General features: G+C 37.3%; 1 protein-coding gene across 1 annotated transcript in view; it reads right to left on the reverse strand.

Annotated features, from left to right (window-relative positions):
- Nucleotides 1-2,191: 2,191 nt before the first annotated feature.
- SPATA1 (spermatogenesis associated 1) overlaps nucleotides 2,192-24,811 on the reverse strand; it is a 78,963-nt gene continuing 56,343 nt past the window's right edge. The window contains exons 8-12 of the mRNA XM_053693181.1: nucleotides 22,865-22,985; nucleotides 15,657-15,782; nucleotides 9,306-9,484; nucleotides 3,138-3,236; nucleotides 2,192-3,045 (exon numbers count right to left, since the gene is read on the reverse strand). Of these exons, the coding sequence (XP_053549156.1) occupies nucleotides 2,944-3,045; nucleotides 3,138-3,236; nucleotides 9,306-9,484; nucleotides 15,657-15,782; nucleotides 22,865-22,985 (627 nt within the window). The 3' untranslated portion in view covers nucleotides 2,192-2,943. The remainder of the gene's footprint in view (nucleotides 3,046-3,137; nucleotides 3,237-9,305; nucleotides 9,485-15,656; nucleotides 15,783-22,864; nucleotides 22,986-24,811) is intronic.

The following is a 24,811-nucleotide window of genomic DNA, read 5'->3' on the forward strand; positions in this document are numbered from 1 at the left end:
TAAATTGCAGCACAATCTAATTGGTACTTGAGCTTTTGTAATACCCTTCATAAAAGGGACATTAAACACAAATTGTAAGCTGCATAACTTACCTTTATATCTGAGAAGAATTTTGCAATTAATAATGCAGCTTTATTTTATCAAATGAACAGATTTTTATTTATTTTTTTCACTTGCTTCCATATTCCCCAGCACAAAAGAACCCTTGTTAACCAATCACAAACTAATACACATATATAGCATTCATTCTGCACATGTGTAGTTAAGGAAAGAGTCTGGGGTAGACTTTGTGATGGTAAACTTCTCCCTTTACATAAACAGATCCGGAATGTTGAAATTCAAATACACTGAGCCCACTTTAAAATGTTGTAGTTTTTTTTGTGAGCCAACGGTTTGAACTGTTCTCCAATTGGTGCTCTAGACCCACAAAAAAAAACAATTGGAGAACAGTTCAAACCTTTAGCTCAAAAAAATAAATAATTGATGTGTGTAGCCAATAGCAACGGGGTATTTTGAATTTCAACGCTACATTAAAAAGCAAGTTATTTTTTTATATTGTTTTTTTTTTTAACTAATACTTTTGTACAGAGATTTTCAGTATAGGTGGGATACAACAAGCAAATTCTGCTATTTCAAATGATAAAATAAAGGTAAAGGATCATTTATAAACAATTTAATAAAATAAAATGGGTCATTAGGAACATATTAAAGGTAGAGAAAATATATGAGTAAGATGTCGCTTTTAAATTTATAGCAGATTTGAAAATGAAATTCAGTTCTTATAAGAAGTTAGAATACATTTTGCAAAAAAAGACAGTCTTACATGTTTCAATATAATCACAACCTTGTAGGTGATGAGTTGGGAGATGAAAATGCATCGTAAGATTTGAACAGTAAAAAAAATCCATATCTCTAAGTGAAAATTATGAGTAATGTACAATAATACAATTAAAGAGAATTTATGATATATGCTATTCATTTACTCTAAGCACAGCTTGGTAACTATAGCATCTCTGGACACCACATAAAGGGAGTGCCACGTTACCTCCCTAAAGTTCCCAGTGGCCCACCATAGGTTCATTGGCATTTTTGTGCAGTACTATGATGGAGGGGAGGACGCAGTGGGCTGTGCCATAGACATAATTTGAGTGCACTGTGGGTGGGGCCTAGGTATGGTAAAATGGTATTAGGAAAAATTATGACAGTTGGGGGGCACATATGGGTACAGTTATTATACTGAGGGGCTATTGCCCCCCCTCCCCCAAGAAAACAACTGGTTTGTAAAATAATTGTTTTAATAACTGTCATACAGTTAGCACAATCTATAAAGTATTGCAAATCACAAGCAGATGCAATATATCCTCTTATGTGGCCAATTTAATTGTACTTAAATACAGTATATTTGCATTATCAACAAACATAATAAAAAGAAGATGCAATAGCACTTAGAATTTCAAATGAGTAGTAGATTTTTTTCTGACAAATTTCAAAGTTAGTTGAATTCCTCCTTCCACCTGTTTCATCTGACAGCCATCGGCCAATCACAAAATACATATGTGTATATACTCAGTAGTAGCTGGTGTCTAAGAAAGTGTGCATATAAAAAGACTGTACATATTTTTATAATGGAAGTGAATTGGAAGGTTTTGTTTTTTTAATTGTGTGCTCTGATTCATAATTTTGCCTTTAGTGTTCCTTTAAAGTGAAGGAGTGAAATGTAAATTTTGATGATAAAGTGCCGGTTTTTAAAAATCTGATTAAAAACAGGGGCACTTTAATTCATCAAAATTTACATTTCACTCGTGTTGTGAAAAAACTTACCTTTTAATCTTGACAGCCGCTCCAGCGATTCCCTCCGGTCGTCGCAAGCCTCTTCCTATGTCAGAAATGATGGATCGGTCATCCTCCAATCACAGCTTCCCCCCCTGGGGAATCAGAGTCTGATTCAACGCCGTGATTGGAGGAAGTCGGATTCCTCATTTTAGACCTGGGAAGAGGCTTTGCGACGGGAGGGGAAGAGATGCAACGGCTGTGATGATTAAAAGGTACTTTTTTTCACAACCCGAGTGAAATGTAAATTTTGATGAATTAAAGTGCCCCTGTTTTTAATCGTATTAATTCACTTTAAGGTGTTGGAACAAACACATTTCAGGTATTTTACAGCAAAACAGGGCAAAATAAAGAAAGAAAGCATATTACAATGTTGTTTTATTTAAAATTGATGTAAAAGTGCATAAAGAAAATGCTGTTAGAGTATTTTATTATTGCACTATTGACCTCTGGAAAGGGATTAAATACATAGTTTGTGCAGCAAAGCACTACTGGGAGCTAGCTGAACACATCTGATGAGCCAATAACAGGAGACAGCTCTCAGTAGTGCATATGCTTTTCAACAAAGTATGCAGAGAGAACAAAGAAAATTTGATAATAGAAGTGATTTTGTGTAAGTGGACTAAAATTGCAGATTTTCTATCCCTTTAATTACTTTCCTTACCCTTTATTTACATTTGGAGTTAAGTCCTGCTGCATATCTGCCCCAAATTGGCCTCAGCAGGTGGGATAAGATAGCATTCTAAAAAATAATACAAGTTTTGCTAATAAGATGACAATGACAATTCTTGTCTACAGAAACACGTCCAGATAGGCTCCTCCATATAAGACAAGTGGCTAGTGGCGTTTGATGTCAGATAAACTGCAGCAGACAAGGTGTTAATCTATTCCAAAAGCTTTCATACTTGACCTGTATATTATTAATTGCAAAACTACACAAAAGTCTGCAGAAATCAAAGTGATTCCCATTTCTGCATGGGGTGGCCTGGCAGATTATATAACACATTTAAGTCCATTAAAAAAATATCAAATATCATTGTAAAGATAACACTGCAATGGCAATTTGCAACTAAATCCACTTTATTCCAAGCTCTGATGCACTCGTGGGTGAGATCAAATTGAAAAAACAGGGATACGGGGTAACGTAGACTGTGCTTTCTTCTGCGCCAGCTCTGCTTTTAGCACATTCAAGTCAGACAATGCTTGTTTTCTCATCTGGAAATACAGAACATAATGTAATATACACATAAAGGCAAGCGCTTATATAAGGGAAGTTAGAGAACATGATACATTAATTAAGTAGTTACCTTAATTTCAATCAAAAGCTTGATTTTTGCATTTTCAACTTTGCGTTTCAGTTGATCAATTTCTTGCTGTTTTTTAGTTATCTGCATTATTGCTGCATTCTAAAAAAGAAATGGATAAATATACAAGTAAAAAATAAAATCATATCATTTACATAATCAAACGTTTATTATTTATATGAATTAGCCTTGCAATAAAAAATGCATGGGGATCCAGTATTGATAGTCCAGAATTTTAACCAGCTATTAAAGGGACAGTCTTCTACACCCAAATTTAAATAAAAAGATAGATAACATTAGCCACCAATCAGCAAGCGCTTCCCAGGTGCTGAACCAAAAATGGGCCAGCTCCTAAGCTCACATTCCTGCTTTTTAAATAAAGATACCAAGAGAACAAATAAAATGTAATAGGAGTAAATTAGAAAGTTGCTTAAAATCGCCTGCTCTAGCTGAATCATGAAAGAAAAAACTTTCGCCTAGATTTAGAGTTTGGCGTTAGCCGTCAAAACCAGCGTTAGAGGCTCCTAACGCTGGTTTTGGGCTACCGCTGGTATTTAGAGTCAGTCAGGAAAGGGTCTAACGCTCACTTTCCAGCCGCGACTTTTCCATACCGCAGATCCCCCTACGCCATTTGCGTATCCTATCTTTTCAATGGGATCTTTCTAACGCCGGTATTTAGAGTCTTGGCTGAAGTGAGCGTTAGAAATCTAACGACAAAACTCCAGACGCAGAAAAAAGTCAGGAGTTAAGAGCTTTCTGGGCTAACGCCGGTTCATAAAGCTCTTAACTACTGTGCTCTAAAGTACACTAACACCCATAAACTACCTATGTACCCCTAAACCGAGGTCCCCCCACATCGCCGCCACTCTATTAAAAATTTTTAACCCCTAATCTGCCGACCGCACACCGCCGCCACCTACGTTATCCCTATGAACCCCTAATCTGCTGCCCTTAACACCGCCAACCCCTATATTATATTTATTAACCCCTAATCTGCCGCCCCCAACGTCGCCGACACCTACCTACAATTATTAACCCCTAATCTGCCGACCGGACCTCACCGCCACTATAATAAATGTATTAACCCCTAATCCGCCTGACTCCCGCCTCAATAAGCCTATAATAAATAGTATTAACCCCTAATCTGCCCTCCCTAACATCGCCGACACCTAACTTCAAGTATTAACCCCTAATCTGCCGACCGGACCTCACCGCTACTCTAATACATTTATTAACCCCTAAAGCTAAGTCTAACCTTAACACTAGCACCCCCCTAAGTTAAATATAATTTAAATCTAACGAAATAAATTAACTCTTATTAAATAAATTATTCCTATTTAAAGCTAAATACTTACCTGTAAAATAAACCCTAATATAGCTACAATATAAATTATAATTGTATTGTAGCTATTTTAGGATTAATATTTATTTTACAGGCAACTTTGTATTTATTTTAACCAGGTACAATAGCTATTAAATAGTTAATAACTGTTTAATAGCTACCTAGTTAAAATAATTACAAAATTACCTGTAAAATAAATCCTAACCTAAGTTACAATTAAACCTAACACTACACTATCAATAAATTAATTAAATAAAATACCTACAATTATCTACAATTAAACCTAACACTACACTATCAATAAATTAATTAAATACAATACCTACAAATAAATACAATTAAATAAACTAACTAAAGTACAAAAAATAAAAAAGAACTAAGTTACAAAAAATAAAAAAATATTTACAAACATTTGAAAAATATTACAACAATTTTAAACTAATTACACCTACTCTAAGCCCCCTAATAAAATAACAAAGCCCCCCAAAATAAAAAAAATGCCCTACCCTATTCTAAAATTAAAATAGAAAAGCTCTTTTACCTTACCAGCCCTTAAAAGGGCCTTTTGCAGGGCATGCCCCAAAGAATTCAGCTCTTTTGCCTGTAAAAAAAAAACATACAATACCCCCCACCAACATTACAACCCACCACCCACATACCCCTAATCTAACCCAAACCCCCCCTTAAATAAACCTAACACTAAGCCCCTGAAGATCTCCCTACCTTGTCTTAACCTCACCGGGTTCACCGATCGGTCCAGAAGAGGGTCCGAAGTCTTGATCCAAGCCCAAGCGGGGGCTGAAGAGTGATGTCCATCCTCCGGCTGAAGTCTTGATCCAAGCGGGCGCTGAAGAAGTCCATCATCGGGATGAAGTCTTCTATCAAGCGGCATCTTCAATCTTCTTTCTTCCGGAGCCATCTTCTTCCAGCCGACGCGGATCCATCCTCTTCTACCGACGCCTACTTGCCGAATGACGGTTCCTTTAAATGACGTCATCCAAGATGGCGTCCCTCGAATTCCGATTGGCTGATAGGATTCTATCAGCCAATCGGAATTAAGGTAGGAAAATTCTGATTGGCTGATGGAATCAGCCAATCAGATTCAAGTTCAATCCGATTGGCTGATCCAATCAGCCAATCAGATTGAGCTCGCATTCTATTGGCTGATCGGAACAGCCAATAGAATGCGAGCTCAATCTGATTGGCTGATTCCATCAGCCAATCAGAATTTTCCTACCTTAATTCCGATTGGCTGATAGAATCCTATCAGCCAATCGGAATTCGAGGGACGCCATCTTGGATGACGTCCCTTATAGGAACCGTCATTCGTCGGGAAGTCATCGGTGAAGATTCATGTTCCGCGTCGGCGGGATGAACATGGATCCGGAAGAAAGAAGATTGAAGACCCCGCTTGGAAGATGACATCGCCCGGATGGAAGACTTCTTCAGCGCCGCTTGGAGGATCACTTCATCGGATGGAAGACTTCTTCAGCGCCGCTTGGAGGATCACTTCTGCCGCTCCGGATCTCCTCTTCAGTTCCATCGGTGGCTCGGCTGAGTGAAGACGACTCAAGGTAGGATGATCTTCAGGGGGGTAGTGTTAGGTTTTTTTAAGGGGGGTTTGGGTTAGATTAGGGGTATGTGGGTGGTGGGTTTTAATGCTGGGGGGGTTGTATTTTTCTTTTACAGGCAAAAGAGCAGTTTTTTGGGGGGCATGCCCCACAAAAGGCCCTTTTGAGGGCTGGTAACAAGGTAAAAGAGCTTTGAACTTTTTTAATTTAGAATAGGGTAGGGCATTTTTTTATTTTGGGGGGCTTTGTTATTTTATTAGGGGGCTTAGAGTAGGTGTAATTAGTTTAAAATTGTTGTAATAATTTTTTGTAACTTAGTTCTTTTTTATTTTTTGTACTTTAGTAAGTTTATTTAATTGTAGTTATTTGTAGCTAATTTATTTAATTAATTTAATGATAGTGTAGTGTTAGGTTTAATTGTAGATAATTGTAGGTATTTATTTAATTAATTTATTGATAGTGTAGTCTTAGGTTTAATTGTAACTTAGGTTAGGATTTATTTTACAGGTAATTTTGTAATTATTTTAACTAGGTAGCTATTAAATAATAAATAACTATTTAATAGCTATTGTACCTGGTTAAAATAAATACAAAGTTGCCTGTAAAATAAATATTAATCCTAAAATAGCTACAATATAATTATTATTTATATTGTAGCTATATTAGGGTTTGTTTTACAGGTAAGTATTTAGTTTTAAATAGGAATAATTTATTTAATAATATTTAATTTATTTCGTTAGAAAAAAATTATATTTAACTTAGGGGGGTGTTAGTGTTAGGGTTAGACTTAACTTTAGGGGTTAATACATTTATTAGAGTAGCGGCGAGGTCCGGTCGGCAGATTAGGGGTTAATACTTGAAGTTAGGTGTCGGCGATGTTAGGGAGGGCAGATTAGGGGTTAATACTATTTATTATAGGGTTATTGAGGCGGGAGTGAGGCGGATTAGGGGTTAATAACTTTATTATAGTAGCGGTGAGGTCCGGTCGGCAGATTAGGGGTTAATAATTGTAGGTAGGTGGAGGCGACGTTGGGGGCGGCAGATTAGGGGTTAATAAATATAATATAGGGGTCGGCGGTGTTAGGGGCAGCAGATTAGGGGTTCATAGGGATAACATAGGTTGCAGCGGTATACGGAGCGGCAGATTAGGGGTTAATAATAATATGCAGGGGTCAGCGATAGTGGGGGCAGCAGATTAGGGGTTAATAAGTGTAAGGTTAAGGGTGTTTAGACTCGGGGTTCATGTTAGGGTGTTAGGTGCAGACATAGGAAGTGTTTCCCCATAGGAAACAATGGGGCTGCGTTAGGAGCTGAACGCTGCTTTTTTTGCAGGTGTTAGGTTTTTTTTCAGCTCAAACTGCCCCATTGTTTTCTATGGGGGAATCGTGCACGAGCACGTTTTTGAAGCTGGCCGCGTCCGTAAGCACCGCTGGTATTTAGAGTTGCAGTGGCGGTAAATATGCTATACGCTCCCTTTTTGGAGCCTAACGCAGCCATTCTGTGAACTCTAAATACCAGAGGAAAAAAGCCAGCGTTAGATATGCGGGTCGTTACCGACAAAACTCTAAATCTAGCCGTTTGGTTTTTATATCCCTTTAAAGGGCAAACAATTACTGCACAGTGTCTATTTAAGTCCTAGGAATAATTTTCCAGGGGAGAAAAAAAAACTTAGTTTCATCCAAGATTAGTACATGTGGTCATTTGGTTCAGCCAAATTGTGATATTATACATTCAACAGAATAACAGACATTTGTTAACTCTTTATTTCCTATGAGGAAATTAAGAAGCTGAACAGCAATTTAAAGGGACATAAAATAATATATGCTTTAATTACTTTACCTGAAAATTTATGTTGCAGTGCCTCATCATTAACCCTTTCTTTTTAGTTTTTGAATTGTAAAGCTCTAACTCCCCCACACATTTCCTTCTATGGCTGTATCTATATCTATTGTTCTTTTGGTAGAATGCAAAAGTGAATAGAGATTATCTGCTGGAGCATGCCTAGAAGCTGTGAACTCAGTTGAAATACAATGCCTGTGTCTAAACACTAATAAGGGGGGTGGAGTTGGCTGCTCCAGACAGCATAGCTATGTAGTAAAGAAGTAGCTAGTGCTATAGCACTGCACTACTGGGAGCTAGATCAGTGTTTCTTAACAGCAGTCCTCAAGTACCCCCAATAGGCCAGGTTTTCATTATAGCTGAACCAGTGAACAGGTAATGTAATCAGCTGATCATTACCTCCATGGTTACTAATTTGCTCCCACCCATCAGCTGATTCTTTCACCTGTTCACTGGTTCAGCTATAATGAAACCCTGGCCTTTTGGGAGTACTTGAGGACCGCGTTGAGAAACAACGAGCTATATGACCATATCAGGTATATATGGGCGGCCTCCAATCAGCAGCTAGTTCCCAGTAGTGCAAAACAAATTAGATAATTAAAGCAAATTTGCTACAGTCAAGGACAGTCAAGTCCCAAAAAAACTTTCATGATTTAAATAGGGAATGTAGTTTTAAACAACTTTCCAATTTTCTTTTATCACCAATTTTGCTTTGTTCTCTTGGTATTCTTAGTTGAAAGCTAAACCTAGGAGGTACATATGCTAATTTCTTAGACCTTAAAGACTGCCTCTAATTTGAATGCATTTTGACCACTAGTGTTTCATATATATATAACATTGAGCTCATGCATGTGAAGTTACCCTGGAGTGAGCACTGAATGGCTAAAATGCAAGTCTGTCAAAAGAACTGAAATAAGGGGGCAGTTTGCAGAGGCTTAGATACAAAGTAATCACAGAGGTAAAAAGTGTATTTATATAACTGTGTTGCTTATGCAAAACTGGGAATGGGTAATAAAGGGATTATCTATCTTTTTAAACAACAAAAATTCTGGTGTTGACTGTCCCTTTAATTTTGACTTTACTGTCCATTTAAAAGGACACTAAAGCTTTAGTATACTTACCATAGAAAATTTGACCAAAGCACCACATATGACCTATTTTACATATCCTTCCAGTAGCCCCTTAATTCAAAGCAGTAAGCCAATTACAAACTATATATAATATAATATCTATATATATATCATATATAATATAATATAATATATATATATATATATATATATATATATATATATATATATATATATATATATATATATACACAGTATATATACTGTATATAGTGAAACATTCCAATAATAAAGAGTCCTTATACAAAGAGCCTGTATGAACAGGACATGCTGAGACATATTAAATTACCTTTGAGTTACTGGCAAGAGGGGGGTATTTTGTCCGTTTTTTGCTATCGCGAGCTGCAAGCTGTGTTAGCAATTTCTGGTAATAAGCCTCCAAGTCCGTACGGAGCTTGTTTATAGTCTCCTCTAAAACGGATGTAGCCTTTTTCCTTTCATAGTATTTTTTTTTCCAGGAGTCTCTGGCTGTGAGAAAAACATAGGAAAAGCTGAAAGACTGACATGATGTGTAAGGTATTATTTGTAGTAAACTAGATGACCCCAAGCAAATTGATTGTTTAATAATTGACTACTTATGGTGATATCACAGATCAAAATAAAGTCAGACCAGTGGCTTTAACGCAGGGACATTTTGCAAAACTTCATAGTAGTAATCGAGGATATTTTTTTTTATATAAAATAAATCTTAATGGCAAAGCACTGCTCATTTCAATAACTATGTGTACCAGGGTCAGATATACCAAAGTAAGGCAGACAGGGGCGTACATCTTTGCCCCTGTCTGCCTGGCTTCATGTTTAGTAGGTAGCAATATGCTGCCCGCATTTATTATTACACCCTACAGCTATTGTGCAACGCCGCACCCTGTGCTAGCGCAAGGACTGTTAATCTCCCTGGTCGGAAAAGTCTGGGCGATTGACATACGCCAAATAGCAGGTGACAAAGTGGGTTGAAAGCAGTGGTCTGACGACCGCTTGTTCTTGAATCTCAGCTACAGGTTTGCTTATGAGGATCTGCAGCCGATGGCGCTCCAACATCTTTGATATATCTGGGCCTTAAGTATGGACAAAAAGAGGTATGAACCTCCAAAAAATAGTACATATGGATAGCACTCAAATTCCCTACAACAATGATGTTAGACTGAGTATTAGGTGGCGGTTGAAACTAGGAAGTTAAAATATAACTTTTATTAGGACTTTAAAATAAATGGCAAGACAATACATTTAAAAATACAGGAACGAGAATTAACTTAAATCAGGACTTTAAAGGCAGCAGACAAAATCCCCTGAGATGTTGGACTGAAGTATCATATAAATTATTAGCTAGTCTTATTAATAGAGACCTAGGATGTCATCTTAATCCATATCCTTAAGACTAACATGCTGATAATTATATCTTACAAGTGAGACCAGGACATTATAAGTTGTAAATATAGATCTGATATAATAATCCACTTAAATAATATCATGCAATAGTGTAGTGGTTTATGGAATATTGTGATATACCATATACATATAATTGGATTGGTTTATGTAATATGTAAGATAGAATTCCGTTTTGCCGTGACTAAGTTAATTTTATAATCATCATTATAATAAATAAAAATAGAATTGTATCACTTAGTCTATAAAATTTCTTTTAGGTAAAGTCACTCCACTCTTGACAATGTAGTTATAAAAGTAATACCACTATAATTCGTAACTAACAAGTACCTGAATAGTTTAATAGAATTAAATGTGTACCAATAGTACTGATAGTAATCTGCTAATTTATTATATTCTAGTGTGAAACACTATTAACACTTGTCTCATGGACCATAGTCAAAATAGATTTGTCCCAAACTGAACCGTATGATAACTCGATACTTGTTATAAATGGTTAAATTAATTGCTGCCAGTCCCTATATTAAATCATATCTAAAGATATTAACTGCCCACAATAGTTGTCTAATAATTTAGACTAAATACTGCCATTATAGACTGTGAGACGGTAAAGTCAAAATCAAGTAAGTTAAGTTATTAAATTATTAAATTAAGTTCCTGCTAAGTTAAAACAACAAAAAAACGGAGCCCATCAACTCCCAACCTCCCCTGACATGTTTCGCCGAGAGACTCGGCTTTCTCAAAAGGGTTTACCGAGGTTACGGTCTGGCGGGTATTTATACCCAGTAACTCCGCCCAACTAAAGGAGTGTTTTGACAGTTGACCAATCCGAGTATGGGGGTGTCGGTATTTTGGGTAGTGTCAGTACGCCTGTCAAATGTGATCTAAGGTAAGATCCTTATTGATAACAACAAATATACCTTCAATGAATCACTGACTTACACATTGATCTTGTATGACATTGCCATCTGAAAAGTGTCCGTCTTATTAGATCTAAATACGATCGCAATATGTATTACATATCATTAGTTTTGAACAGCTCCGTCTATCAAAGCAACCTTCATAAGACAGAACCAATCCCAACATGTGGGTGTTAATGTTTATGTTGTGACGTACTCTTTGTCAAATACCGTTTTAAGCACATTAGCCTCTAGTAATGCGATGATGCCTCAGATGATTCGCATATGTATTAACAAAGTATATTTTGCATTACAAAGATGCAATACATGCCATATTTGAACAATTTGAACTACATTGCATGACAGATACACTGTGCCGTTTCATCTGTCTGATCTGATTTATAGTAACGTTGTATTGAGTAATGTAATCATGCTTCTGGTGACAGACAGATGTGTTTACAGAATAAATGTTATATTAAACATTTATTGATATGTCTCATCCTTAATATTTTGGAACAGCAAGGCGTCACAGATATATCCTGACGTTATCTTTGTTAAATACAATTTACAATATAATTGAAGTGATACACCCGTGGATGGTTCCTCTCTGAATTCACACAATTTGTAATGCATTAACAGTTGTACAGTATATGCCATACTTGCTTAGACAAGACAGTATTATATGCCTAATATTCATATAGCCCCACAATTCTTACTTATTACTATTATTTGCTAAGTGTATGAATTTACATAGAAAATGATGTTAAAATATGTTATATTATAAATAAATGTAATAAATGTAAATAATCATTATAATCATATATGGTAACTGGCACTTTTCCTTATATATCAACAAAATGACTACTGTACCAATTATTATGATGTTGGGCTATGCCTTCAAATAATATCAATAGTACAAATAAGAAGTTGTGACCAACAATGCAGTTAATAATGGTCACAACTTCTTATTTGTACTGTTGATATTATTTGAAGGTTGCTTTGATAGACAGAGCTGTTTGAAACTAATGATATGTAATACATATTGCGATCGTATTTAGATCTAATAAGACGGACACTTTTCAGATGGCAATGTCATACAAGATCAATGTGTAAGTCAGTGATTCATTGAAGGTATATTTGTTGTTATCAATAAGGATCTTACCTTAGATCACATTTGACAGGTGTACTGACACTACCCAAAATAACGACACCCCCATACTCGGATTGGTCAACTGTCAAAACACTCCTTTAGTTGGGCGGAGTTACTGGGTATAAATACCCGCCAGACCGTAACCTCGGTAAACCCTTTTGAGAAAGCCGAGTCTCTCTGCGAAACATGTCAGGGGAGGTTGGGAGTTGATGGGCTCCAGTTTTTTGTTGTTTTAACTTAGCAGGAACTTAACTTAATAATTTAATAACTTAACTTACTTGATTTTGACTTTAACTTCTCACAGTCTATAATGGCAGTATTTAGTCTAAATTATTAGACAACTATTGTGGGCAGTTAATATCTTTAGATATGATTTAATATAGGGACTGGCAGCAATTAATTTAACCATTTATAACAAGTATCGAGTTATCATACGGTTCAGTTTGGGACAAATCTATTTTGACTATGGTCCATGAGACAAGTGTTAATAGTGTTTCACACTAAAATATAATAAATTAGCAGATTACTATCAGTACTATTGGTACACATTTAATTCTATTAAACTATTCAGGTACTTGTTAGTTACGAATTATAGTGGTATTACTTTTATAACTACATTGTCAAGAGTGGAGTGACTTTACCTAAAAGAAATTTTATAGACTAAGTGATACAATTCTATTTTTATTTATTATAATGATGATTATAAAATTAACTTAGTCACGGCAAAACGGAATGCTATCTTACATATTACATAAACCAATCTAATTATATGTATATGGTATATCACAATATTCCATAAACCACTACACTACTGCATGATATTATTTAAGTGGATTATTATATCAGATCTATATTTACAACTTATAATGCCCTGGTCTCACCTGTAAGATATAATTATCAGCATGTTAGTCTTAAGGATATGGATTAAGATGACATCCTAGGTCTCTATTAATAAGACTAGCTAATAATTTATATGATACTTCAGTCCAACATCTCAGGGGAATTTGTCTGCTGCCTTTAAAGTCCTGATTTAAGTTAATTCTCGTTCCTGTATTTTTAAATGTATTGTCTTGTCATTTATTTTAAAGTCCTAATAAAAGTTATATTTTAAATTCCTAGTTTCAACCGCCACCTAATACTCAGTCTAACATCATTGTTGTAGGGAATTTGAGTGCTATCCATATGTACTATTTTTTGGAGGTTCATATCTCTTTTTGTCCATACTTAAGATTTGTACAGAGCACCAAGTAATCACATGACTTGATATTATTATATTAGGAGGGTAGAATATATATAAAAAAACACCCCTCCTAATCATCATTTGTAATTATATTCCCTACTTTACTTCACAGTAGTGCCATTGGACTCTCTTTCCTTTGCAATATCTGGGCCTTAATAGTTTGTACTAGATTAACCCTTTAATTAATTCGCTATCTCCGTCATTGTGCTTGTTTTACAAGTGGTCAGTTAAACGTTGGTCTTGTGCGAAATCCAAAAGGACTGAAGTAAACTATATTATTTAAATATACATACACACAGGTAGAAAACCCTTTAGAGTTTGGGTTTCTGAATATTTGTATAGTTGCATCTTTAAAATGGGACAGCTTGGAAAGATGATGGGACCAATTGTAAACAACAATTTCTTGTGTCATTTAGGCAATATTTACATGTCATTATGGAGATTATACATACAACCTAAAGGTAGTTTTATATAATTTTTAATGTTTTTGAATGCATAGTACCATTAGGAAGGTAGTATATGTACAGTACAGTAATTAGAAAGCTAATAGTTGTTGCTTTAATATAAACTACCATTTGCCTTTTAGAACACAAAAATCAAACCAAAGATGCAGGCAGAGAACATTGTGAATTACTGGCAGGGAAAAATGGCAATATTCGGAATATATATATATATATAGTCTTTATAGCATGGCCTAGTACTCACGGTAACCTTTGAACCACCGGGGTGCACATCAAAGAGATCCTGCATAATTCACAGATCCAACATATCGCAAAAAGGAAGGCACTCGCCGGGTTTAATAAGGATAAAATGTTATTCCTTATGAAGTAACGTTTCGGAGTTTTACCTCTGTTTTCAAACTGTCAGTTTGAAAACGGAGGTAAAACTCTGAAATGTTACTTCATAAGGAATAAAACTTTATGCTTATTAAACCCGGCGAGTGCCTTCCTTTTTGCAATATATATATATATATATATGTATGTGTGAAGTGTCTTATGCTTATGTTTCATTGACATAATAAAGCACAGAACTAAATATAGTACTCCCCAACTTGAGCTGATTTTTTACACTACATTGTCTTAGCACCTGCACATTATCCAACATGAATCTTACTGTGCTCCCTCATAGACGTCTATTATGTAAGGGAATTACTGCACCTGCGCTATCTGACATACAGATGTTGGTGCACACTAGACTAGCACTCGCTCAATGAAAAATTACTAGGCTAATAATACAAGAGCAAAAATACAAGTGGTAAAGATTGCACTTTAGCGATGTTAAAGGGGCATAAAACCTAAAAAATTTCTTTCATGATTCAGATAGAGCATACAATAAAAAAAAGTATTTATATTATTAAATGTTTTTCATTCTCATGGTATTCTTTGTTGAAAAGCATGCATAGGGTATGTACTGTGCACATGTCTGAAGCACAACACACACTAGTCAACAGTGCTGCCATCTATTGCTCTTGCAGATGTATACAATTGTGAAAAAGTATTCCAGTAATGCTGCTATACAGTGTTCGTGACAAGTGCACACTCCTGAACCTACCTATCTGTGTTTCAACAAAGGATTCCAAGAGAACAAAGTAAATCTGATAAAATAAATTAATTGGAATTTTTTTTCTTTTTATTTAGCACTCTATCTGAATCGTAAAATAAAATGTTTGTGTTTCGTGTTCCTTTAAAATTAATACATTCCATAGACTCACAAATGAAAAATGTGGGTTTAAAAGCCAAAACGTTCCTCTACTCAACTTTCCTTTGATATGTCACCAAATATAAAACCAGGGATATAACTATTTTTCACCTAGGATATGTAAAACATTTGTCTTGTTCGTCTTAGCATAAATAGCCCTGCATATGATGATTAAATATCTGCAATAAGGTGAGTTAAAAGATACGGGACATTTATTTATTTTCCCCTTTTTTTTTTTAGCTGACGCAGTCGTGATAATAAAGTTCATACCTTGGTACCGTTTAAGCTTGCATTGCTCTAGTAGAGATTTTGCTTTTTTAATAAGCTCTTCACGGGATTTTTCCATTTGTATTCTTTCCTCTTTAAGATTTTTTAACTGTTCAAGAACAGTTTCTCCTAAAAAAAATAAAACATGAATTGATTCTGGGCACTCAGAAGTTAACTGAACAATGTGTTGCATAGTCTGATAATGTGAAAAAGATGTGGTCTGCATTATGTGCCCATGCGTTAAGAATTTTTAGGTTAATTGGGATAGGGTTAGGTACACAGCAATGAAACACACATTTATTTCATGATTCAGATAGAGCATGCAATTTTAAGCTAATAAATAAATAAAAGCTTAGGAGCCAGCCATTTTTGGTTCAGCATGCGGGTAGCACTTCATGATTGGTGGCTAAATGTAGCCACCTATCAGCAAGCGCTACCCAGCGCTTTTCTTTCTTGGCAGTGAAAATTCCCCAAAAGAATTCAAAACTGCTGGGAATACAACACCTGGCCACTAGGAGGAGGCAAAGACACTCCAGCCAAAGCTATAAGTATCCTTCCCACTTCCCCTACCTTCCCAGTAATTCAAGCCAAGAAAAAGGAAAAAAGTGAAGAGAAACACAAGGGGGATAGAGGTTCTGGAAGAAAAGAAAATATAACTGCCACCACAGAAATAAAAAAACAGCTGGGCGGGTTTGTGGACTGCCAAGAAAGAATACGATTTATCAGTTAACCATGCATTTTGTTTTCTTTCTAATGGCATTGAGAGTCCACAAATTAATTAATTACTGTTGGGAAACCAATATCCAAGCTGAAGAGGACACAGAATAAACACGGAGGGACAAATCAAGGCAGGCAGACCTAAACTAAAGGTACCACCGCATGAAGCACTTTTCTCCCAAAGGAAGCCTCCACCAAGGCAAAAACATCAATTTGTAAAAATTTGAAAAGGTATGCAATGGGGACCAAGTGGCTGCCTTACAGATCTGTTCCATTGAAGCTTCCTTCTTAAAGGCTCAAGACAAAGAAATTGCATGGGTAGAATGAGCCATAATTCTTGCAGGAGGTTGCTGTCCTGCCTCCACATATGCTATATGGATGATACTTCTCAACCAAAAGGAAAGGGTAGTTGCAGTGGCTCTCTGACCATTAAGCTCTCCAGCATATAAAATGAAGGAAGAGGATTGTCAAAAGTCCTTTGTAGCATGAAGATAGAACTTCAATGCTCGAACCACATCTAAATTATGTAACAAACGTTCCTTCTGGGAAGAAGGTTTAGGACAGAAGGAAGTCATCACAATCTCCTGATTGATATTGCACAAAGAGAAAACCGTAGGTAAAAACCTCAACTTAGTACGCAAAACCGCCTTATCCACATGGAAAATAAGATAAGGAGGATCACATTGTAATGCAGATAACTCAGAATGTCCACAGAATGCATAGGCTCAAATGGAGCCTGTTGAATAACATGAAGAACAAGATTAAGGCTCCAAGGAGGAGCAATAGGTTTAAACACAGGCCTAATTCTAGCAATAGCCTGAACAAAGGACTGAACATCAGATAGATTAGCCATTTTTTTATGAAGTAAAACAGAGCAGAGATCTGTCCCTTAAGAGAACTGTCCGACAGGCCTTTCTCCAAACCCTCTTGGAGAAACAAATGAATGAGAGGAACCCTCACGTTATGCAAGCGAAAACATTGCTCCTCACACCAAGACAGATAAGTACGCCACACCTTGTAGTAAATACGTCTAGTAACCAGCTTATGGTCCTGAATCAAAGTATCAATCATCCTGTGAGAGAAACCTCTCTTAGAAAGAACTAGGCGTTTAACCTCCATGCAGTCAGCCTCAGAGAATCTAGATTTTAGTAAAAAAAAATGGACCCTGATGAAGAAGGTCCACTCGATAGGGCAACCTCCAAGGAGAAGCAGATGACATCTTCACAAGGTCTGCAAACCAAGTCCTGCACGGCTATGCTGGAGCAATGAGGATCACTTAGGCACGCTCTTGTTTGATGCGTTCGATCACTCATAGAAGGAGAGCAATCGGAGGGAAAAGATAAATAAGATTGAAATTCCATGGAACCGCTAATGCATCCACCAAGGCTGCTTGAGGATCCCTTGATCTCGACCTGTATCTGGGTAGCTTGGCATTGAGACGAGAGGCTAATAGATCTATCTCTGGTCTTCCCCACCTGAGCGTTATTTTGGAGAAAACCTCCTGATGAAGAAACCACTCCCCGGGGTGAAAGGTTTGTCTGCTCAAGAAGCCTGCTTCCCAATTGTCCACCCCCAGAATATGGATGGCCGAGATTTGACAATTGTGAGACTCTGCCAATTGAAGGATGGAGACACCTCTTTCATAGCCAGAGAACTCCTCTTTCCCCTCTGGTGATTAATATAAGCTACTGAGGTTATGTTGTCCAACTGAAATGTGATTAAACGGACAGAATGAAGTTGAGGCCATGCTATCAGAGCATTGAAGATGGCCCACAGCTCCAAAAATGTTGATTGGGAGGGTTGACTCCTCCCTGAGCCTTTAAGGGACCCCACACAGCTCCCCAACCTAGCAAGCTGTAGACTGTAGTCAAAATCTCCCAAGACGGTTTCAGAAAGCACATGGCCTGAGACAGATGATCCTGGGAGAGCCACCACTTGAACCCAGGTTGATCAGTTGAGACAGATCAGAATGATCACTGTTCCAGTGACTGAGCACACATAGTTGTAGAGATCTCTGATGGAAGTGTGCAAAAGGAATAATATCCGTGGCTGCTACTATGAGACCCACCACTTCCATAAATTGGGCTACCAAGGTTCAACCAGTAAACTGTTACAAACGGCAGGATGATTGGATCTTGGCTCGACGTTGATCTTTCAAAAAGATCTTCATGGAGATCGAGTCTATGATCATTCCCAGGAAGCACACCCTGGTGTTGGAAACAAGCAAGCTTTTGCCCAGATTTATTTTCCAACCATGGGATCGAAGAAGACACAAAAGTGTGTCTGTGTGAGAGCTTTCTAAAGGAAAAGATGGGACCTGAACTAAGATATCTTCCAGGTAAGGAGCCGCTGAGATTCCTTGTGATCTGGCCACTACCAGAATAGCTCCCAACACTTTTGTAAAGATCCCTGGGGCAGTAGCTAGTTCAAAGGGAAGATCAATAAACTGGTAATGATTGTCCAGAAAGGCAAACTGGAGGAACCGATAATGATCCTTGTGGATAGGAACGTGCAGGTATGCGTCCTTCAAGTCTATAGTAGTAATTGAATTGACCCTCCTGGACTAACGAAGGATGGATCTGATGGTCTCCATCTTGAAGGAGGGCACTTTCAAAAATTTGTTCAGAGACTTTAAATCTAGAATGGAACAAAAAGTTCCCTCTTTCTTGGGAACTACAAATATATTTCAGTAAAACCCTTGTCCCCTTTCTTAGGAAGGAACTGGGACAATCAATCCCATGGATGCTAGATCTTCTAAGCAATGCAAAAAGGCTATCCTTTTCTCTGGTGAGAGTTGTGACAGAATGAATCTGTCCCTTGGAGGTCGAGATAAAAAACCTATCCTGTACCCCTGGGAGATTACTACGAAACCAAGCATCCTGAAAAAAGGACAGTCTGCCCCATACCTGATCCGATCGGGGGGCCACCCCTTCATGCAGACTTGTTGTCCGAGGAAAGGCTTCTTGGTCTGTTTGTTCTTGCTCCAAGATTGATTGGGTTCCAGGTACCTTTGGGTTGGTCTGCTTTAGAGGAGGCCAGAGATCTCTGTCCCCTATTTGTATCAAAGGGATGAAAATTGCATGACTGGTGACCCTTAGATCTGCATTTCTTGTCCTGGGTAAGAAAAGCACAATCCCCCAGTCAGGGTAGATATAATGGAGTCCAGACCTGGTCCAAATAAGGTCTTACCCTTATAAGGCCAAGAAAAGGAGTCTAGATTTAGATACCATGTCCACAGACCATGATTTCAACCAAAGAGCTCTCCTGGAGAGGACTGCAAAGCCAGAGGACTTAAGGCGGATCTGCATTATAGCATCACAAATGAAGGAATTGACCGTCTTAAGGGCCTTAATTTGATCTCCCATAAAATCATGTCAGATAGGAACTTGCACCAGAAGGTGATGGCTCCAGCAACTGCCACGATACCTGCTGCAGGTTGAAAGAGAATACCCATCTGATTAAACATCTTTCTTAAATACCCCTCCATCTTTCTATTAATGGGGTTTCTGAAGGAAGTGCTATCCTCTAAGCAAATAGTGGTCCGCTTTGCCAAGATAGAAATAGCATCGTCCACCTTAGAAAGAGTATTCCACAACCCCAAATGAGAATCTAGAACTGGGAACATCTTCTTAAAATTTGGAGACTGGGAAAATGGGATTCCCGGCTTCTCACATTCTTTGAAGATTATGTCTGCTTTAGCTCTGGTTTGGTAAACCATGTCCAACTTAGGAGTCTTTGGTTTCTCAGAAGCCTTAGTTTAGGGAACATCCAGAGTAGTCAGTACCTCCTTGAGTAAAAAATGGAGATGTTAAAGCCTGAACCTAAAGTTAACCTCTTCAGCTTCTGTTACCTTCTCTACTGAGGAGTCAGAGGAAGAAATCTCTCCCTCATAAGCTACAAGGAATTAGCATTGTCAGAAAGACGAGAAAGACTGACCAAAGCAGCCTCCATAGTACTACTGTTTCCCATGTCACAAGAAACATGTTTGACCTTTCTTTTCCTCTTCCCAGACCCAGGAAAGGCACTCAGTGCCACAGAAACAGCCGACTGGAGCTGTGCTGCAAAATCCACTGGGAGGCATATAACCACATATGAGTTAGAAGCTGAGCCACAGGGTACTGCTTGTGAAGTGTGAGACAAAGGGGACTGAGGCAAAATAGTAGACATGTCAGGGATAGAAGAGTCCTGAGACGTTCAGCTCTCAGCACCTCTATACGTCCTGAGCTGAAGCCAGAGCGACTCACCACCTTCCGAAAGAGAAAGTGACCAGAATATCTGAGTAGAAAGTTCCGACTGTGATCGACGCAAAAAACACTGACAAAAGAACGGGCTGAGCTCTAGATGAGGCCCTATCCCCTGCAGATAGCAGTTATCTCATATAAGGCCCCAAAAAATAAATAAAGGCCGAGTGTCCTGCTTAACATGCCCAGCCAAGTGTATACAAAACACTCACTGAAATCCCCACTCCTAAATGCATCTGGGACCGGAATGAAAGAACCGGTCGAATGCCGTCATTCGCAGCTAATCCCTGCTAAATCAATAGACTGCTCATCAAGCCGCTAAGATATCCACCCAATAGATATAACTATATCTATATTAACCCTTATAGGAGGAAAATTAGCCCCATCCAGTAACTAAAGTGATAAAGGCCCCATCCTCAGGCTTCTCCATAATGATCTGTGCCAGAGAAGATAGGTGGTAGAAATACAAATGGGACTTACCCTCCAGGGTTCATTGCTGTAGAGCAGACACAGCACCTCCAGGTCTGACAGCACCATTCTTTTTTCTGACAGGAAATAAAGGAAAGCAGTGTAAACCTACACCGGTTGCCTTAGGGGGTGTTAGCAGAGATAAACTGGAAGAAGGCATGGGAAAGTTACCTGCGACATCCAGAGGCTAACCTTCACCAAAACTCTTACTAAAAGAATTACATGGCTACTAGACATACCCCAATCCTTTCTTGCAGGAAACAATCCATTAAAGAAACTTGTAAATCAATATTCTTCACAGCACTTTCTCTGCCTACCTCCTAATAGACAAGGCAAATAATTACTGGGGAGGTAGGGAAAGTGTGAGGGATACTTATAGCTTTGGCTTAGGTATCTTTGCCTCCTCCTGCTGGCCAGGTTTTGTATTCCCAACTGTAATGAATGAATTTGTGGAGTCTCACTGCCGTTAGAAAGAAATAAAGCATTACACTAATATATACACTTTTTTATGAAAAAATATCAGTTTAATATTGAAAAAAAAAGGTGTTAAAAAGGGAAATATGGCACGGTGTTTGACTGGAAAGGGCTCCTAAGTGTATATGTGTGTATATACATGTATGTGTGTATGTATATCGGTGTTTATATATGTATTTATATGTAGGTATGTGTGTGCATACATATTTAAACCATATTTACACATATAAACACATAAGTACACCTGTATACATACACATATTTAGAAATAAATATAAAAAAGTTCATAGGTATATGCACTCTCACCAACAGTTCAACTGCCAGGGTGCTCTCAAAGATTCAATAGATATGTATAGGGTAAAGCACTCACTGGACTTCAGACTTCAAACGTGATAAAAATGAATTTGATGTGACGTTTCGGGACTTGACACGTCCCTTACTCTGACAAAGGAAGGGACGTGTCAAGTTCCGAAACGTCACATCAAATAAATTTTTATCACGTTTGAAGTCTGAAGTCTAGTGAGTGCTTTACCCTATACATATCTATAGAAATAAATATATATATATATATACACAGTATATGTCTACATATGTGTAAATATGTATGCACACATATATATTCATATAAACACACACATATATATATATATATATACACACACATACACAGATACAGTATATATACTGTATACACATGTACTTTTGACCTCTTATCAGTCAAATAACTTGAAATATGCAATATCATTTTTAATCAGTTGTAATATGTTTTAATGTTTTTTAAATAGAAATACTTGAAATTCATGTTTTTCACGTATATATATATATATATATATATATATATATATATATATATATATATATATATTCATATAGGTATAGATCTATAAACTTTACAAAATATATACAGTATATATAGAAATATCCATTTAAAAATAAAAAGAACATTTTCTTCTAAGTGAAAAACATAGGAATGTGAAGTATCGAGTTCAGTTTTGGATTAGCGCTCGAGCAATAAAAGCAAAAGGCTTGCCTTAAAAGTCTATGAGGAGAGGGAGATAGCAGGGTTGCGATATCCGAAGTCCTGAAGTTAGCGCACTGGAGTATTTCGCTCGCACACTTTTTACTTTCAACTTGTAATACCAGTGCTAACCTGACAGTGCTAATATGTTACCTTGAGCGAAGGTAGCGATTGTGCATGATAAAAAATGAGTGCACCACTTGTAATCTAGTGCTCTATGTTTATTCAATATAAAGATCTGATTCCTGAATTTGGTAACATAGAATTGCATTTTAAATTATTTTGTAACTTACCATGAGTTTGGGTCTTGCTAGCTGGTGAACTAATTACAGGAAAAACTGGCACGGGAGGAGGTGGTGGGGGAGGTAGGTATTGTACTGGCTCAGGTAGCTGTCTAAGGGAATTATCACCAAACTGTAAACACATATTATCAGAAATGCAACATATACAACAAAAATCAGAGGTAAAACCAAAATGAACACGCAGACACACACTCAGTCATCACATAATCCTATTTACATATCTCTGCAAAAGCTACTGTGTATTAGTTACTAGGACCAAACATTGTTGTGGCTAATGGCACTATTAACAAAGGAATGTAAAACATTGTGTTGTTTATCAGATGAGTAACCTAAGGACTATGTTTAAAGGGAAATTAAATTCAATATTTACTCTCTCTATAAAATGGTTGATTAATGGGACAGTAAAGTCCAAATTAAGCTTTCGTGATTTATTAAACAACTTTCCAATTTGCTTCTGTTATGTAATTTACTTTGTTTTCTTGGTATCCTTTGTTGAAAAATTTACTGTGGAGCGTTAAAAAGCTTTACAGAACGGAAACCAAGTGATGGATTTACAGTTAAAGGGCTGATTCCGATAGGGCATGTAATTTTAAACAACTTTCCAATTTACTTTTATCACCAATTTTGGTTTGTTCTCTTGGTATTCTCAGTTAAATGCTAAACCTGGGAGGTTCATATGCTAGTTTCTTAGACCTTGAAGGCCGCCTCTTATATGAATGCATTTTGATAGTTTTTTACCACTAGAGGGTGTTAGTTTATGTGTGTCCTATAGATTACACTGTGCTCATGCACGTGGGGTTACCTAGGAGTCAGCACTGATTGGCTAAAATGCAAGTCTGTCAAAAGAACTGAAATAAGGGGGCAGTTTGCAGAGACTTAGATACAAGATAATCACAGAGGTAAAAAGTGTATTAATATAACTGTGTTGATTATGCAAAACTAGGGAATGGGTAATAAAAGGATTATCTTTCGTTTAAAGCAATACAAATTCTGGTGTAGACTGTCCCTTTAATATAAACATAAATATGAATATAAAAGTATATGACCAGTGTATAATCCGTGCATAAAATTCATCTTTAATTGAAAATACAATAATAAAACAAGCTAGAAAATATATGAGATTGGCCAATTTTACACTGAGTGTTTAAAACTGTATAAAATGTATAAGTATGAGGCGTATCTCTGGGCAGCACATTGAATGGTCGCAATATTGGTTGCTCTGTGTGGATCACAGATAATCTGTCTATAATCAGTGATTAAGAAAGCCATCTAGCTATTTCAACCTAATAACCATAGTCTGTAATTCAAGCTGTTTCGATAGATACCACATTATTGAGAATACCACCTCTGACAACCGATCCGGAGCGTTAAGGACAGTCTCCTCAGAGAGAGGTTTTCACCCCCCTGTCGGTATCTTGTAAGCTGGGTATACAGTGCACAGACACTGAGGACTTTTGACTCTACTATTTCAACTCTAACCAAGCAATGGTGAACTGATTTCAATTCTGGAAGTATCCAACTCTACAATGTTATACAACAGTCATTTCATCCTGAATCTCGCAACTATAAGAAAGTGGAAGAGCAGCCACAGGCAGCAAACCCACCCAGTCCTTTTAAGGAGGCTGGTATAGGAGCCAAAAAAATATAGGATCTAACAACCGCAATAACGGTTATATCCCACCCATGACCCAAACACTAAGATGAAACAGCCTGGCGTCCAGGCTGCAAATTAAGGATCTGCTCCGTATACGCTTGAGGATGCGGCTTTACTGCAGCGATCCCCAATAAGCTGATCACCGACGCTAATAGCCCTACACAAGACTGGAGAAAACCCTACCTGATCGAGCTGGGACGCAAAGAAGAAGGCATGCTGAGAACCCTTGCGAGAAACCACTATGGAGAGCTACTGAGCCCGGAAACTGATAAAGCAGATACATG

The sequence above is a fragment of the Bombina bombina genome, chromosome 10, assembly GCF_027579735.1.
Source record: "Bombina bombina isolate aBomBom1 chromosome 10, aBomBom1.pri, whole genome shotgun sequence".
Taxonomy (NCBI): domain Eukaryota; kingdom Metazoa; phylum Chordata; class Amphibia; order Anura; family Bombinatoridae; genus Bombina; species Bombina bombina.